The sequence below is a fragment of a genome, unplaced genomic scaffold, assembly GCF_019419815.1.
Source record: "Pyrus x bretschneideri cultivar Hongxiangsu unplaced genomic scaffold, Pyrus_bretschneideri_v1 Contig96, whole genome shotgun sequence".
Taxonomy (NCBI): domain Eukaryota; kingdom Viridiplantae; phylum Streptophyta; class Magnoliopsida; order Rosales; family Rosaceae; genus Pyrus; species Pyrus x bretschneideri.
In genome coordinates this window covers 256,159-272,248 of record NW_025999838.1, presented here as the reverse complement: position 1 = coordinate 272,248, position 16,090 = coordinate 256,159, and the positions used below count along the sequence as shown (strand labels likewise).

At 36.6% G+C, this 16,090-nt stretch overlaps 1 protein-coding gene across 1 annotated transcript; it reads left to right on the top strand.

Annotated features, from left to right (window-relative positions):
* The first annotated feature begins 9,151 nt into the window (after positions 1–9,151).
* LOC125473766 (cyclin-dependent kinase inhibitor 7-like) lies at positions 9,152–10,243 on the top strand. The gene is made up of 4 exons (XM_048577048.1): positions 9,152–9,499; positions 9,678–9,736; positions 9,829–9,999; positions 10,174–10,243. Exons 1-4 carry the CDS (start codon positions 9,152–9,154, stop codon positions 10,241–10,243), a joined length of 648 nt encoding a protein of 215 aa, XP_048433005.1.
* The last annotated feature ends 5,847 nt before the right edge of the window (positions 10,244–16,090 follow it).

Below are 16,090 nucleotides of genomic sequence, written 5' to 3'. Positions count from 1 at the left end.
TATTAAATTTCTTACTATTATTTTATTATTTTTCATATTCGTAGTGCATTTATAATCTTGAGGACATATCCCCCGAGGCCATGGCCTACTTAGAGGGGACCTTAGCAACTCGGTAAAACAATGGAAGAACAATTTTCACACATATTTTAAGCGATGGGATGATCCGGACATTGCTCGCCTACATGTTCCACACGAGTTGAAGGACCGGCCAAAGGATTGGGAGTAGTTCTGCAATCATTTTACGGACCCAAAATTTGTGGTATGTACATAATATTTTAATAATAATTTATTATTGTATATGTTATTTTTTTTAAGCTTTTTTTATTAATTTATTTCAAATAGTTGCACTAACATGTATATTGTGTGTTTAACAAAAGAAATCTGATGCTGGCCAGAAAGCTCGGGAGTCAAAGACACTTTTCCACCATTCTGGTTTGAAGCCCTTTTCGTATAGGCTTGAGGCACGACGTGAGGTAAAAGTATATTAACTTTGAAAGTTTATACAATTTATTTATTATTATTGATTAATAAAATTTTCTTAATGTTTTTTTTTTTTTTCTTCAAGAAGGTTCTATGTTCTCAGAGATCAACATGTTCAAGGACGTTTACGTTCTTATATATATGAATCGTTCAAATATTATCTATATTTTGTTATTAAACATTATATGTTTTTTCTTTATTATTACAGGCTACTATGGTGGAAAAAAGCACTGCTGTTCTCCAAGAAGCAACATCGCAGCTTCCCTTGGAGACCCCGATTGAGGACGTCACGGTACCCAAGGATGTAGGTTTTCAGATCATGACTGATGTCCTAGATCAGAACTTCGATCATCGTCGTGGCAAAGTTGTTCGGTGTATGGGGAAAGCGCGGGTTCATGAGACGGGTGCCTCTTCTTCCAGATCGAACACAGCAGAGGTCGATGCATTGAAGGAGGAAGTGATGCAGCTGAAGGCCCAGGGCGAGCAGATGAGGGCTCAGCTGAGGGTCCATGGCGATGAGATGAGAACCTATGCCAGGACGGTGAGAGACCTTGTACAAGCCATACAGATGTCTAGCCTCCAAATCTCGCTACCAGCACCTCATCTTGCTCCTTTTGTGACCTCAGAGTCACCTCGCCCTACCGATACCTAGTAGCCTAATGTATTAAACCTAGTTCACTTGAAATTTTTTTCTTTTTTGTCCGAACATCTTGTATGTACATTTTCATATATTTTATAATTAAATACTTTTGCTTGGTTAATTAATTATTTTTTAGAATTTAATTACAATATTTATCAAAAATTTAAAAAAAAAATTATTTTTTACCAAAACAAAAAAAAAGGGTTTGCACGACATATGCCTACGTCCACTTTGCACAACGCACGCACGTCACGCAAAGTGGCTTTGCAGGACGTAGGACGTGCGTTGCGCAAAGTATTTTTGCATGACGTAGGCCACGCGTCGCGCAAAGTATCTTTGCACGACGTAGGATGTGCGTCGCACAAAGCCACTTTGTACGATGCATGTTATTTCTTCGTCACACAAACCCTGCCGTCATTGCCTTGGTGCGACAGTTGGCGCGCGACAAAGGTTGCGTCGCGCAAACCCCTAGGCAACGATTTTTCACTTTGTGCGACGACTGTACGTATGTCGCGCAAAGTGTTTTTTCTACTAGTGCAGTGCTTTAGTGAATATATCTACTAGCTGCTCTCTTCGTGCAATTCATAATGTCTATGTTCTCTTAGATGTAAAGTTTGTCGACATTTAGATTCTCATCTCTCAAAGGTGCTGCATATAATATGTAATTACAGTAAACCTTTAGGTCTTGGCTTTTTTTTGCTTATATGTTGTGTTTTTTAATCACTGGGGTTTATTCCAGTGTGATGAAGAGAAAGAAGTCCATTAATCTCAAAGCCAAGTTCATCCAGAAAAAATGGAGGGTTATTGCTAGACAAGCATATTTCTTCACATGGAAGCACAAAAACTTTTCCAGCCTAAGACACATAGGCAGCAGCTGCCTAATATAACCAGAGTCACACTTTTAGTTCAGGTAAAAGTTGAACAGTTCACAAACGACTTTTGTCACACTTTGACAAAGGATCTAACGGTTAAAAACTTCACAGTATAGAATATGCGGTGTATTACTGGAAAATCCCTAGGAGTTGTTTTAAATAAATTCATTTCATAACTTAATTGATTTTGCATAACCAAGATTGTTGGAAATCTATGTAAGGGTTGAGAAAAGGGTAAGTGGCTCCCGTCTTGGGGTATCCAACTATAGCTCGCTGTGAAGCATGCCACCATAGGGTCCCTACCTTTGGGGAAAGTAGAATGGTTTGGGTAAATTTGCCTTCCGGTTGAATTGTGCATGTAACACGTTTCTAGAGCTCACCTTGTCGTTGCTTCACAGTAATATTTCCAGTTGTGTAAAACTGGAAATCCACATCAGGATCCAGGACCAACACATTAATTTATCAATGAATGTATTTCAGGACTTCTGTTGCACAAGTTATTACTTCATTGTGTACTAGATTTCCAAGCCTCCACGACATGCCCTAGGGAAAATATATATACAGTTAATTAATTCCAGGCCTATATATACAACCAAACCAAGGTACTACTGCTGCTGCATCTGCTTCTGCTTGTTGATGTCATAACTCGAGACCTATACAGTGAAGCTCCAGTCCCTAGATTATAGTTAGCCATATATACAGTATCTCACTGCATGAGTAACTACAGTCTACTATATACGACATTTGGTCCCAACCTTCGTTCACTTCACCAGCTAGCGCGGAAAATACTTGGCTTCGCACATGACTTGAAAGTGCTATGTACTCCTCTTATCTGTTCACTTGAATATATAACGTTATTATATTATAAAATTAAGAAACTGTCGTTTTTCATGATGTTATTATTGACACTAAAAAAATCTCATTGTACTCCAAGTTCTTACGTTTAGAAAGAAAAAAACAAATACTCTTATGAGGAGTGCACAATGCGGTTTAAAGTGCTAACAAAATCAATTTTTAAATATAGAACATTATTACATAATGTTAAATGGAAAAAATTTAGGGGCCCTTCAAATTGGGGGTCTTGTGCGACTACACCTTTCGCTCCCCCTCAACATCCCCTCTGGATCCTATCCAGATCCTTTTTGTGAGGATCGCGAATATCACTTCATCATGTTCGTTCATCTGTCATCCTGCAAAAAGAAATTATTTTGAATTTTTTTATTAAAATTGAACATAAACAGTACTTGACGAAAACTAACCACACAATATATGATAAACGAACACGATGAAATTATCTCCAAGATCCTCACTAAAAAGATCCCGAGAGAATCCTCATCCCATGTTAGGTGTAGTACTGTAAGCCATTGCATGTTGGCGGTTGGCCCTTAATCCTTTCACGTTGTGTCACCCCTAAGGCTAGATGTGTACTTGGCCATTCCAATTAAGCTAGCCCTTCAAACTCACAATTCACATTAATGGCCTTTAATCCTTGTATGATTACCAACATTTTCCTTTGTTCTCGAGACTCCGTTATTTGATTCTCCCCTCACATAGACATATAGGTAAATACATGCGGGTTTAACGTTAATCACCTACAAACTTGACTACCAAAGAGGGTCCTTTAGATGAAAAGCAACTTTATGCAACAGAATCACCATCATGCAGCGCCTCAATTCAATAATTCATATCATATGACATGTGAGAAAAACTTACATATGGCATGTTTTACTAAATGGAATGCTACATGATGTTTATTGACAATGGAAATTGTACACCCTAAGACAATCAACTTGTCAATAAATAAAACCATACTTGCAATTCTCAACGTTTTTAAAGAACAAATGTACTGTCTAAACAACAACTGTAAAATTGGTTATGTGCTCAATTATGTAACATGACAACTGAGATTAAGATTTACATCGAGACATCCAACTTTTTAGGAGAGAGAGCAAGAGAGACAGAATCCTTGGTATTTAAGTTCGTAGGTGGTAGTATTAATTATATATATATATATATATATATATATATATATATATATATATATATATATATAGAAAGAAGAAAAGGTAAATAGTATTTTTGCTGTCATCAAGCTTTAACAAAAAATAATAGGACAAAAATGCCCCTAAAACAAAAAACTTCAAAAACATTCCAAAATAATGCATTAAATAAGGCAGTAGTTTTGTCATTTTAATAGTATTTTTTTAATAATTATTTTGTGTGTGTGTGTGTGTGTGTGTTTTTTATTTTATTTTATTTTTTTATAATTAGTACCTCACAATATGCTAGCAATAATGTGATTCAATTTCTTTATTTTTAAAGACGTTAAAAAAGTCTTAAGAGGCATGTAAGCTGGTTATAAAAATGGTCTTCACACATGGATAATAATATGATTAAATTAGTTGTCAAATGATTGTTTTTTCTTACACGTTAAAAACATCTTAAAATGCGTGTAATGCTAGTTATAAAAAAAAAGTCATTCGCACGCAGATAATAATGTGATTAAATTAGTTGTCAAATGATTGTTTTTTTTTTTTTTAACAAACGATATTATCTACACTAGGGAGGGGGTAGGCATAGCCTCACAATGGACTAGCAATAATGTGATTCAATCAGTTGTTTATTAAATATTATTTTCTCTATTTTAAACACGTTCAAAACATCTTAAAATGCTTGTAATGCCGATTATAAAAAAAGTTTTTCGTGCACGAGTAATAATGTGATTACATTAGTTGTCAAATGATTTTTTTTTAACAAATGATATTATCTACATTAAGGGGGAGATGGTGGGCTTAGCCTCACAATGAACTAGCAATAATATGATTCAATCAGTTGTTTATTAAAAATTATTTTCTCATGTTCAAAACATCTTAAGAGGTGTGTAATGCCGGTTATAAAAAATGTATTTCGCACACGGATAATAATGTGATTAAATTAGTTGTCAAATGATTGTATTTTTTTTTAACAAACGATATTATCTACACTACGGTAGAGGGTGTGGGCTTAGCCTCACAATAAGCTAGCAATAATGTGATTCAATCAGTTGTTTATTAAATGCCGGTTATAAAAAGGTCTTTTGCATGTGGATAATAATGTGATTAAATTAGTTGTCAAATGATTTTTTTTTTTAAATAAACGATATTATCTACACTAAGGGAAAGGGAGTGGGCTTAGTCTCACGATGGGCTATCAATAATGTGATTCAATCAAATTGTTTATTAAATATTATTTTCTCTATTTTTAATGTAAATTATATAAAGACCGATTTTATTATATATGTGAATTTAGCTGTTTTAATTGGTTTATGAGGGGTTTCTTCTAGCATGATCTAAGATTATTCATTTACTTCAAATATTTGACTTTCCTTTTGTCAATTTACACATACAAATACATTTAAAACATGTAAGTCGCGCTTGGCACGTCGTGATTCAAAAAATGTCTTAAACACATGCATGAAAGCTAGTATATTAGAAAGTTGAAGGAAGGAGAAGTAAAATGTGGGCGTGGGTACAAACGAAAGTATCACCATCTGGCCAGCTTTGGTCGCATCCATGATCCATCACTTCTTTACCTTGTACTTGTGGCAACTTCACTTAAGTCTTTATTTTTCTGGCTCTTGTGGACCAAACTAAAATGTGGATGTGGGTACAAACGAAAGTGTCCCTCATTTTCCTATCAATTACACCTTGCATGCACAACCGACTAGTTTACCAAAAATGTAGGAAAATCACCTATTTTTCTTAACTTAAAAATAAAAAAAATAAAAAAATAAAAAAAATAATATTTATAAACTTGCCATGAGGTGGAATTGTGATGTACACTTGAGATGTCAAAATTTATTATACTACCAATCACACCTACCGATATTGTCTCAACTTAATTGTCCTTGTATATCTTGAAAGGTGTTAGTTTTTGTCACAAAATGTCTTTAGTACAACTATGATCAAGGAGAGCGATTCAAACTGTTAAACCAGATAACTATAGATAATTGTCTGAATTGAATTAAAATTCAAACGCTTACTTTAAATAGAATTTTACTAGAAAGTCTTTGACAACACTTTCTATAATCATCAACCACCTTGTAGTTAACTGTTTTTTTGTATTATTATTAAGGACAGAAAAACACAGGAAGTAATTACTTGTAGGCTTTTCAAGAGATGATGTTAGAAGTAAGGCTTTTGGAATGTAAAGTTGAGGAATACTGGGACTCACCAGTCACCATCTGTTATTATATTCATACAAACTCCCCGCAAACTATTCATAATACTATAATAGTTCTCTTTTATTGCAATACAAGATTTAGGGATGTTTTATCAGAATCCTCTCCAGATCATTTTGGTGAGGATTCTAGAGATTCATGAATCATGTCCGTTCATCGTACATCGTGAGATTAATTTTTGTCAAGCACTATTTATATTTATTTTAAATAAAAATATTTAAAATGATTTATGACCACATGATGTACCATGAACATACACCATTCACAAATTCATAAGATTCTCACAAAAATGATCCGATGACTCTTATTAGAGTAGTTCTCACATTGAGTAGAACGAGCATGAAGTTGAGTTAGACTGAAAAAATAACAATGGTCGGACATACATTTTTGTGTGAGAGTGGTGTAACAAGCGATGTGGCCCTTACTAAATAATTTTACACAAATTACAACAAGATTGGAAGTGCAAAAGTAAATATTCTTTATGGCATTTGAACTAAAAAATTATTTAGGAAGTCGAGCTGTTTTGTAGAATGTACCTTCTTTTTTTTTTTTTTTTTTTTTTTTTACTTGATTAAAAATTTCATTCACCTAAAATATAACTACAAATGGTGTTTTCTGCAAAAAAAAATTAAAAAAAAAAAAAAGCCTCGAATAACTAGTTGCTCTCACTTCTCACGTCTCACCAATCACCATTAATCTTTTATGTTTTCTGGTGAACTATCTCTCACTATTCGATTTATTAATGGTTAGTGTGAATTTAAATGCCAGAAAGCAAACGTCCATTTCTAAGTCGTAAAGTAATATGCACAACCATCACGGCAGATCATAACACGACTATCAGGGATGTTTGTTTGCCTTCACTAATTTTCACTGGACTAGACTGGACTAACTATTAGTCTCATTCAATGTTTGTTACCGTACAAGACAAAAGTTAATGAGATTAGCTGGGACTCGCCAAGACTAAGGATGTTGCTAGAGGTTCTTAGCAAGAGTCCCCGAAAATCATGGAACTAGCGAGGACCTTGGTTCTTTTGATCTACTACTAGCATCCCCTCTTTGCTCTCTGTCATCTCTCCTACTCTAGCCCCTTTTTGCAACCACCAGACCACCACCATCAGAAGCTCAACGCCAATCTCCGCGTTTGCGCGTGACCCAGACTCAAAGTCAGGACCGGTATCAGAGCGTACCAAATGCCCAAGTACCAGTTGGGTTTTTGTCGATGGTGGAAAAAAGTTGAGCGTCACCGTCACGATTACGACAGACCTAGCGGCAATTTCGATTTCAATTGTGAAATTAGGGAGAAAGTTGTGAAATTTGAGATTTGTATTTTGTGATTTGTGAGAAAGTTGTGAAATTTAGGATTTCTGTTTTGTGATTTGTGAGAAGAGGGAGAGGGGGCATGACACAAAAAGAGGGGGTATGATTGGAAAAGATGGGGTGCGACAGGAAAAGAGGGAGACAGAAAGGGAAGAGAGAGGTTTCACGAGAGAGAGAGAGAGAGCCCTCCAAACTTTTAGTGTTATTCCAAATTGGTTTTTAACTTTTTAAAACATTTCAAACAAGTAACTAACCTAATGAAAATGTTACATATGTTAAGCCCCAATTAATTTTTCAAACATAGATTGTATTCGAAATCCACCAACTAGGTATATTATGATCAACATTAATATTAATTGCCTTAAAAACTAAATTTCAAACATAGAACATATAATATGGAACCCAATTATCAAACGGGCATTGAATTGAATCGAAATTTGACCAAATTGAAATTACATCAGAAGGGTAATCTTCTACAAAGGAGAGAGTTAAGAATTCAGATAAGGTTTTGACGAGCTTGGTCCTACTCATGTGTTTTTCTCATACGCCGATTCTTAGCTCATAAAGCTTCCAGTTCTTCTTTGTGACAGCGAAGATGGTGGTGACCGCATCATGGCAGTTAATACCATTTCAGCAACTTCCACAACATTCTTCTTGATATTGGCGGCTTGAGTTGTAGTGTGGAGTTGGTGGTTCTACATTGGGTTTGGAGATGATGGTACGATGGGAGTGGTGGTGACTGTTAGTTGGTGAATGATGCTTCCATGACCTGCTATTGATTTTGGAGAGAAAATAACCCCTAGTTAATTAATAGATTTTTAACTGGGGTTTATAGATGTGTTGTTTTCAATAGGTTAAGTACTTGTTGGAATGTGCAAAAAAGGTTAAAGACTAATTTGGAATGACACTAAAAGGTTAGAGGGTTTTAAGTACTTAATCCTACTTTTAATTATCCTACTTGTTATCCAATACTGCACCAAACGGCTTACTAAGTTAATCCAATGAATCTATTCTGAGTCAATCCAACTCAAATCCTAGAATTAGTCTAGTTCGAGATAATCATGCAACATATGCACTCAAATCATACTTCCGGATTCCAAAACAAAATTGGTATTAATTGGAATTACAGAAAGGCAGAAAGGTAAAGTAGAATTTCTCAAAACGACAGACAAACCTTGCGTTTTTGGCAACTGTCCCACAGAGGAAGAATCGCACGTTGTTTGTTATCCAGATCTTCGCAACGGCACCGTCGGCATTCCCTTTGTATTGTCACCCATTTACCCGTTCAATTTCACCCCAGTCGTCGGGACCACCAAAACAGTAACACAGTAACACCGTAACACGGTAAATAGTAATTCCAAGGCACCCCACCGGACCCACCCCAAACTTCTGTTTAATTTTTCCCTTTTTTATAAAACGAAATCTGAGCCGTCCAACAGATCACTCCCTCAACATCCCTCTCGGATCTCACACTTTCCACTCTCTCTTTTGAAAACCAAAAAAGGCGATAAGGAGAGAAAGCACACACTCTGTGCGTGTGTGCGTGCACTGCTTTAACCTTCTCTGTGCTCTGTAGAGAGAGAAAGAGGAGATAGTGAGATGGAGGACTGCAACTGTAAGCGAATGGCGGCCATGGACAACTCCACCACAGCAGCCGTATCAAAGAGGAGAAAGATCACTGCTTCAACGCCGCCATTGCCTCCATTGCCGCCAAGTCCAATAATGCTTCAGCTCCTCGACTCCCCCCATTCATGCTCCAGCTTTTACTCCGATCACTCTCCGCCTCCCTCCTCTTGCTGCTCCACCAACGATCTCAACGACGTCGCCGCCGCCCGTAGCTCGCCGCTCCTAGATCTGCAGGTGAATCCCGCCTCCATAGCTCGCACCGAGATTCGAATTTCTCTTCCCCTTTCTTTCTGTTTGAAAACGAGGAGACAAATAGAGGAGAGAGAAACTAGCGAATGGAAAACTGTAATAGTTGATTTTTCTCATTTCCGTTAGGATTTTCTCAGGAAACAAACAGACGCTTACTCTCTCTCTCTCTCTCTCTCTCTCTCTTCATTATCCTTCAATTTTACGTTTCTAAGATTTTATTGCAATGTTTGACAAATTCGAATTTAAATTTCAAAATTCATTGCACCGTTTGCAGGCCAAGAGTTTCGAAACGGCATTCTCCAACTCGACCTCTATCACCAACAATAAATTCAGGTTTCACTTCTCATTCCTTCATCGTAATTTCCCTCTTCAATTTCTCCAAACCGAAACGTATTTTTTTCAGGTTAATTTTTTTTCATCAGCAGGGAGACGACGCCGTCGAGCGAGCTGTCCCTGGACTTGAACGAAATGTCATCGCCGGCGCCGGCGGTGTCTCACCGGCGGAGAATCCCGGTCAGCAAATCGACTCCAAGTGAAGAGATCGAAGAGTTCTTCGCCGCCGCCGAGAAGTACGAGCATAAGCGCTTTACAGAGAAGTGAGTACGTTTTTCACTTTTCCATTTTCTTTTCGTATTTTTTTAATTTTCCATTTCGTGTGCTGCACTCAACCGCCGGTGCATTTTAGCAGGATACGTAAATCGGAAACCTTAACTAACAAATAACTTTCCCCATTTTGATCGGTTTCCAATTGGGTTCGGAATTTGGTGCAGGTTCAACTATGATATCGTCAATGACGTGCCTCTGGAGGGTCGGTACCAGTGGGTTCGTCTGAAGTCATAAGTAGCTCTAGAGAGAGAAAGCAGATGAGAGAGAAGAGGATGGGAAATTACGATAAATTGACACTATGTAGAACAAGTAATTTTATGCATGGAGATGGAGGTGGGAGCGGTGGAGGAGAGTTTGCTTACGACAGTTCATTTTTTCAGGAGTCAAAAAGACTCACAAAGGAGGGTTTGGAATTTGATCTGGGTTTTCAACTAATTCTCTGCAAATCCTCCCAACTTTTTTAATTATTTAAGTTCTAATATTATTATACAGTTTTGCAACAATTTTCCAGATTTGGATTCCCCCATTACCAACATTTGGTAATTACTTATTTTTTGCTTTTAGTTTTGGAAGAAAAGGGATTTTTGTTTGGGTCTGTTTTGGGATTTTGTGGCTGTTTGCATCTCTCTCAAAAATTTTCTTTGTTTCCTTTTTCTATCAGTTGTTTAGTTTTTTTTTTTTTTTTGGGTAAATTACATTTTCATACCTCAGATTTGGAATCTATTTCAATTTCTTACAACATTTTCAAAACATTTCACTTTCATACCTTAAGTACTATTTTATTTCAAAATAATACATCCGTTACATTTTCCATTCATTGATCTATTAAATGCTGACGTGGCTACCACATATATGCCACATGGCTGCCAAATGTCTACCACGTGGCAAATAAAATAATTTTTAAAAATTTTCTCAAAAAAAAATTAAAAAATGAAACCCACTTACAACACATTTTTGTCATTTTGATTAAAACTCACTTACTCTAAAAAGTCACTCCTAATACTATTCACTTACAACACATTCTCGTCATTTTGATTAAAACTCAAAATTTTCAAACCCTTTTCATAGTTTTCTTAATTTTAATTGATTAAAAATGCAAGTGGTCCTCTATCATAATAACCAAGATGAATCATTGCATCAGAGCTTTAGTTCGAATATAACCATATATAATGTAGTACTTTTCTGAAGCACCACGAAGCACTTAAATTCTAAATAAACATTTTGTTATGCTTCTAACAACAATTTTGCTACCAAGTGTGATTATGAGCAGACTTATACAGTACTTTCTGCATAAGCAATCCACCAATTCCAAACGGGTTCTTAAAAATGAGAATATTGAGAAGGGATGTGCTATTTGCACATCCGTTTTTACTTTTCACACATCTTTTTAATTTACGGTTGTCTGATCGAATGAATTAAAGAAGATCAAATAACAAGAATTAACAAAGGGTGTATGAGAAGTAAAAAAAGAGTATGAATAGCACATCCCTATTGAGAATCGTTTTTGCCATTTCAAAACACTTTTTTATCTTTTTATTGATGAACAAAAACACAAAAGATGTGTTTTTATTATTACAACAATAATTTTACACTAAGCGGAGGGTGAGTTCGTTTAAGTTATATAATAAAAATATAATTTGGTATCAAATTCGTCATGAACGAAATTCAAACTCAAGACCTCACATTTATAAGTAAAACGAAAATTAAACGTAATAGTGAGTGACCAAAAAATATGTTTTAAAAGGAACACCACCAGACTTCTAGCTGCTTCTGAAAAGGTGGACACTCATTTCACACTGGAGAGGGAGGAGGAGAAAGCGAAGGGTAGCAGAGGGCATTGTCGGACACAGATGCGATGCAAAGCAAAGCCAGACGAACGGGTACATGCATTTCGACATGATTACACACGTGGCAAAAAGCCAATAATCAATCAATATCGATGTGGGGTTTGCTTGCTTACGCCCACTCTTCTTCCTTCTTCTAGCTTCTCCTTTGCCTTTTCCTATTAAGTACCCAAAATAGATTAAACAAAAAACAAGACTGAAATAAACAACTCTACAAACCCTTTTAGGGGAAGGGGTATTTATTTTTTGAAAAAAAATGAGGATTAGTTATAAAACCCACTTCATATCAAATTTCAATTATTCGAACCATGTATTTTTGTAAGTCTTGATTCATAGATTACTATTACAAAAATTCGATTCAATTCAAAATCATTTACTTATTTAATTATCACGATAAAATTTCAATGTTTCTTAAAGAACAAAGTGTACATCAATTTCTATGAACTCAATTAAATGCCTCAAATATTTCGAATTTGGCTAATATTTTGTAAGGATGATCCATAAGGTACAACTTAAAACATAGACGGTTCAAATATTTAAAGTTTGATGCAGTTGTGGGCCCAACAATTAATCCTCATTTTTATTAAAAAAAAATAGAAATCCCTTCTCTTAAAGGCTTTCAACAACCCTAGGGAGATTATATTCACACACCCCAAATTACTTCCCTCACACACCCCAAATTACTTCCCTCACACCCTTTTAAGTTTTTAATATTTTTCTATCAAGTGTTAGTGGTGTGTGGAAAATATTAAAAAAATTAAAAGGGTGTGGGAGAAGTAATTTGGGGTGTATGGATATAAGGCCATCTCCAACCGAAGGCTGGCCAGAGGGCTCGTTTTAGCCCTCTGGCCTTCCAAGATATTAATATTTTAATGAACAGTATAGGGCCATATTTTCCTCCATCTCCAACCGAGGGCCAAAGGGCTCGTTTTACGCCATCTCCAACCAAGGGCTGGCCAGAGGGCTCGTTTTAGCCCTTTGGTCATCCAGGATAATAATATTTTAATGAACAGTACTAAGTCATATTTACCTCCATCTCTAACCGATGGCCAAAGGGCCATAGGTGTGACAGCCCGTCCCGGACTTTTCGTACCGTAGGGGTGAAATGACGGTTTTGCCCCTAGTATGGTTGTTTCGTTGTGTGGTTGTTTTTGGGTTTTGCTTGGCTGATTTTGGACCACACTCATTTTCCCTCTCTCTCTGCCCTGTCCCGAGCCTCTCTCTCTCTCTCTCCCATTCCTATTTTCTTGTACGGACGACACCCAAAACCCTTGAAAACTTCACAGATCGAGGAAACAAGTTACACAGTTGTGCTCGTGAGGTCCTTAGGAGTTCAACCATACCCATGTCAGGTAAGGATACCTTCGTTTTCACGTCGAACTCGGGATCCCCCGATTTGGTCACTGTTCATGCACACGTTAATTCTTGTGTTTTTGAGAATTTCAAGCTTGTAGGAAGCTTGGTGAGGTCCTTAAGAGGCTCGGGGTGGTTCGTTTGAAGGTTTTGGACGTCGGGATCGTGAGTTGCAGGTTTGGCTGGAGTTGGTGGTGTTTTCCCGGTAAGATTCTGTTGGTTTTAGTGCTTGAAAGTGGTATGGATTTGTTCCTCTTGTTGTAGGCTTCATTTTGGTACTAGTTTTGTGAAATTTGGTTAAAAAACGAAGAAGATACAAAGTTTTGAAAATTTCCCGGTTTTCTGGCGCCGGTGACAGCACTGGAGTTTGGCCGGAAAAGACGATGGAATATTCCGTCAGTTTGGACGGAATATTCCTAACGGCGTTAACGGAATATTCCTGACGGCGTTAATTGACGCCGTCAGTATGCCAGGCACGTGCCTGCGCGTGGGCGGCGCGTGTGGCCGTGCCTTGGCCGGCGCGTGGGGGCGCATGCGGCGTCGAAAAATTATTTTAAAAATATGGGGATGTTCGTGAGGTTGAGTAGATCACGTTGGTGTATTCATACACCCCATTTGAGTATTGTATGAGAAGTTATTTCGTAATGTTGGTTATGTGCTTTAAAATTAACGTATTTATAGTTGTTTCGCATATAGGTGAGACCTATCCCGAAGACGAGTGCGGTCATTCGAGGGAAGGGGGTTACGACCCTTCTACATACCAGTAAGTGGGCTTTTGGTTTTCCGTATATACCTATATACTTATGTTTTTGCCAGAAGGTGAAATGAAACATTTATACGTTTATATGCCATGCATTATGTTTGCCCATTTAATTATGCATTATTAGTTGCTTATATATATATATATATGTGTGTGTGTGTGTGTGTGTGTTGGTGCTGTGGACGCACAGGTAAGTGCCAGGTAAGTTATGGTTTATGTTTATGTTCAGTAGTGATTTGAGATGCATATAGAGCTCATAACCTGCACCCCCGATGTTAGTGCTCCCACCCAAAGTTGGGCACAGTCCTTCACGTGATGTTCGCCTCCCGCACCACACGCTCATCTTGGATCCAAGTTAGGTGCACAGTCCTATCATACAGACCATTTTAGGTGGTTCCGACTCATAGGTGACCCGCGATTATTCGCCTAGTCTTTACGTGATCGTAGCACTTAAGCATACTATTATACACTCAGTCCTATCGTACAGACCACTTTAGGTGGTTCCGACTCGTGTGCAGGTATAGTCAGTAAGTTAGAGATTTGAGCTCTAGATTCAGCCGTACAGGTCACGTTAGATGACTCCGGCTGACAGATTACATGGCATTGTTTGGCATTACCTGAGTACTTGCATTTTATTTCGAGGCATTTGGCATGGCATATTTCTGAGCATGATTTATATATATATGTATATATTCTATTTTTCTAGGAAGTATACAGGTTTTACGGCGAAGGGTTAGAACTTTGTTTATGAAATGCTTTTTGAAAAGCTTTGTTTTTGCCCACTCACGCTTTTTGTTTTGCGCCCCTCCAGGTTCTAGTTTGGCTAGCACTTTTGGTGGCTCCCCAGAGGATTTTCCCGGCTTATCTGACAGATTATCACCAGTGTAGGACCACCTTTGGGTGTGTTTATTTAGTGTTGTTTCTCCTGGACTACACTAGGTCTTCCGTACTCTAAACTTTTGTTATCACACTTACGCTTGCACATGTATGTTATTACTTTGTGTATAGCTGGTTTTTATTTATTCGTACTTTTATTATTATTTTATTAGCTTCCGCACTGTGCACATGGTTACGTCACTTCCACGTGACGGCCAGCATGCCCTGATCTCGGTCGGGGTGTGTCAATAGGGCTCGTTTTAGCCCTGTCATAAAAAATCGTCTCCAACCGAGGGCTAAAGGGTCAAACATAATTTATTATTTAAAAACTACAACTTAAATTCAAATCGAACAGCTAAGTGACGTTAGCTAGCCATTAGCAGCTGATACCATGTTACTTAATTTAATTTAATGTTGTATAATGGCTTAGGAAGTTATAGGAAAAAAATGGAATTTATAAAAAAAATGACACAAATTTTGTAAAATAGAAGTTATAGGAAAAAAAAATAGAATTTAAAAAAATATATGAAACAAATTTTTTAAAATATAAGTTATAGGAAAAAAAATAGAATTTAAAAAAATATGAAACAAATTTTGTAAAATAGAAGTTATAGCAAAAAAAATGGAATTTAAAAAAAATATATGAAACAAATTTTGTAAAATAGAAGTCATAGGAAAAAAAATAGAATTTAAAAAAAATATGAAACAAATTTTGTAAAATAGAAGTTATAGGAAGTTATAGAAAAAAAAAATAGAATTTAAAAATAGAAGTTATAGGAAAAAAAAATTTTAAATAAAAAAAAAACTGTAAAAAAAATTTTCAAAAATAATAGCTAGCTGACTCAGTTAGCCGTTATATTCAAAATTTTCCATGTTATTTGTGTCGGTTCTAACCGACACTATTTCTTTTATTTCTGTCGGTTATAACCGACAGTTTAAAAAAAAAAAAATACTTCTAGCCAGCCCTTTGGCCCTTTAGACCTTTCAGATTCTGTGGGGCCCACGAGCCCTCTGGCCTAGCCCTCGGTTCGAGAAGGTTTTCGGGCTATTTTCGACCCTCTAGAGCCTTCAGTTGGAGATGGCCTTAGCCTTGTCACAAAAAACCGTCTTCAACTAAGAGCCAAAGGGCCATAGGGCCAAACATAATTTATTATTTAAAAAGTACAACTTAAATTAAATTCAAATTTTGTAAAATAGAAGTTATGGAAAAAAAAAATAGAAGTTATGGGAAAAAAATTGTGTAAAAAA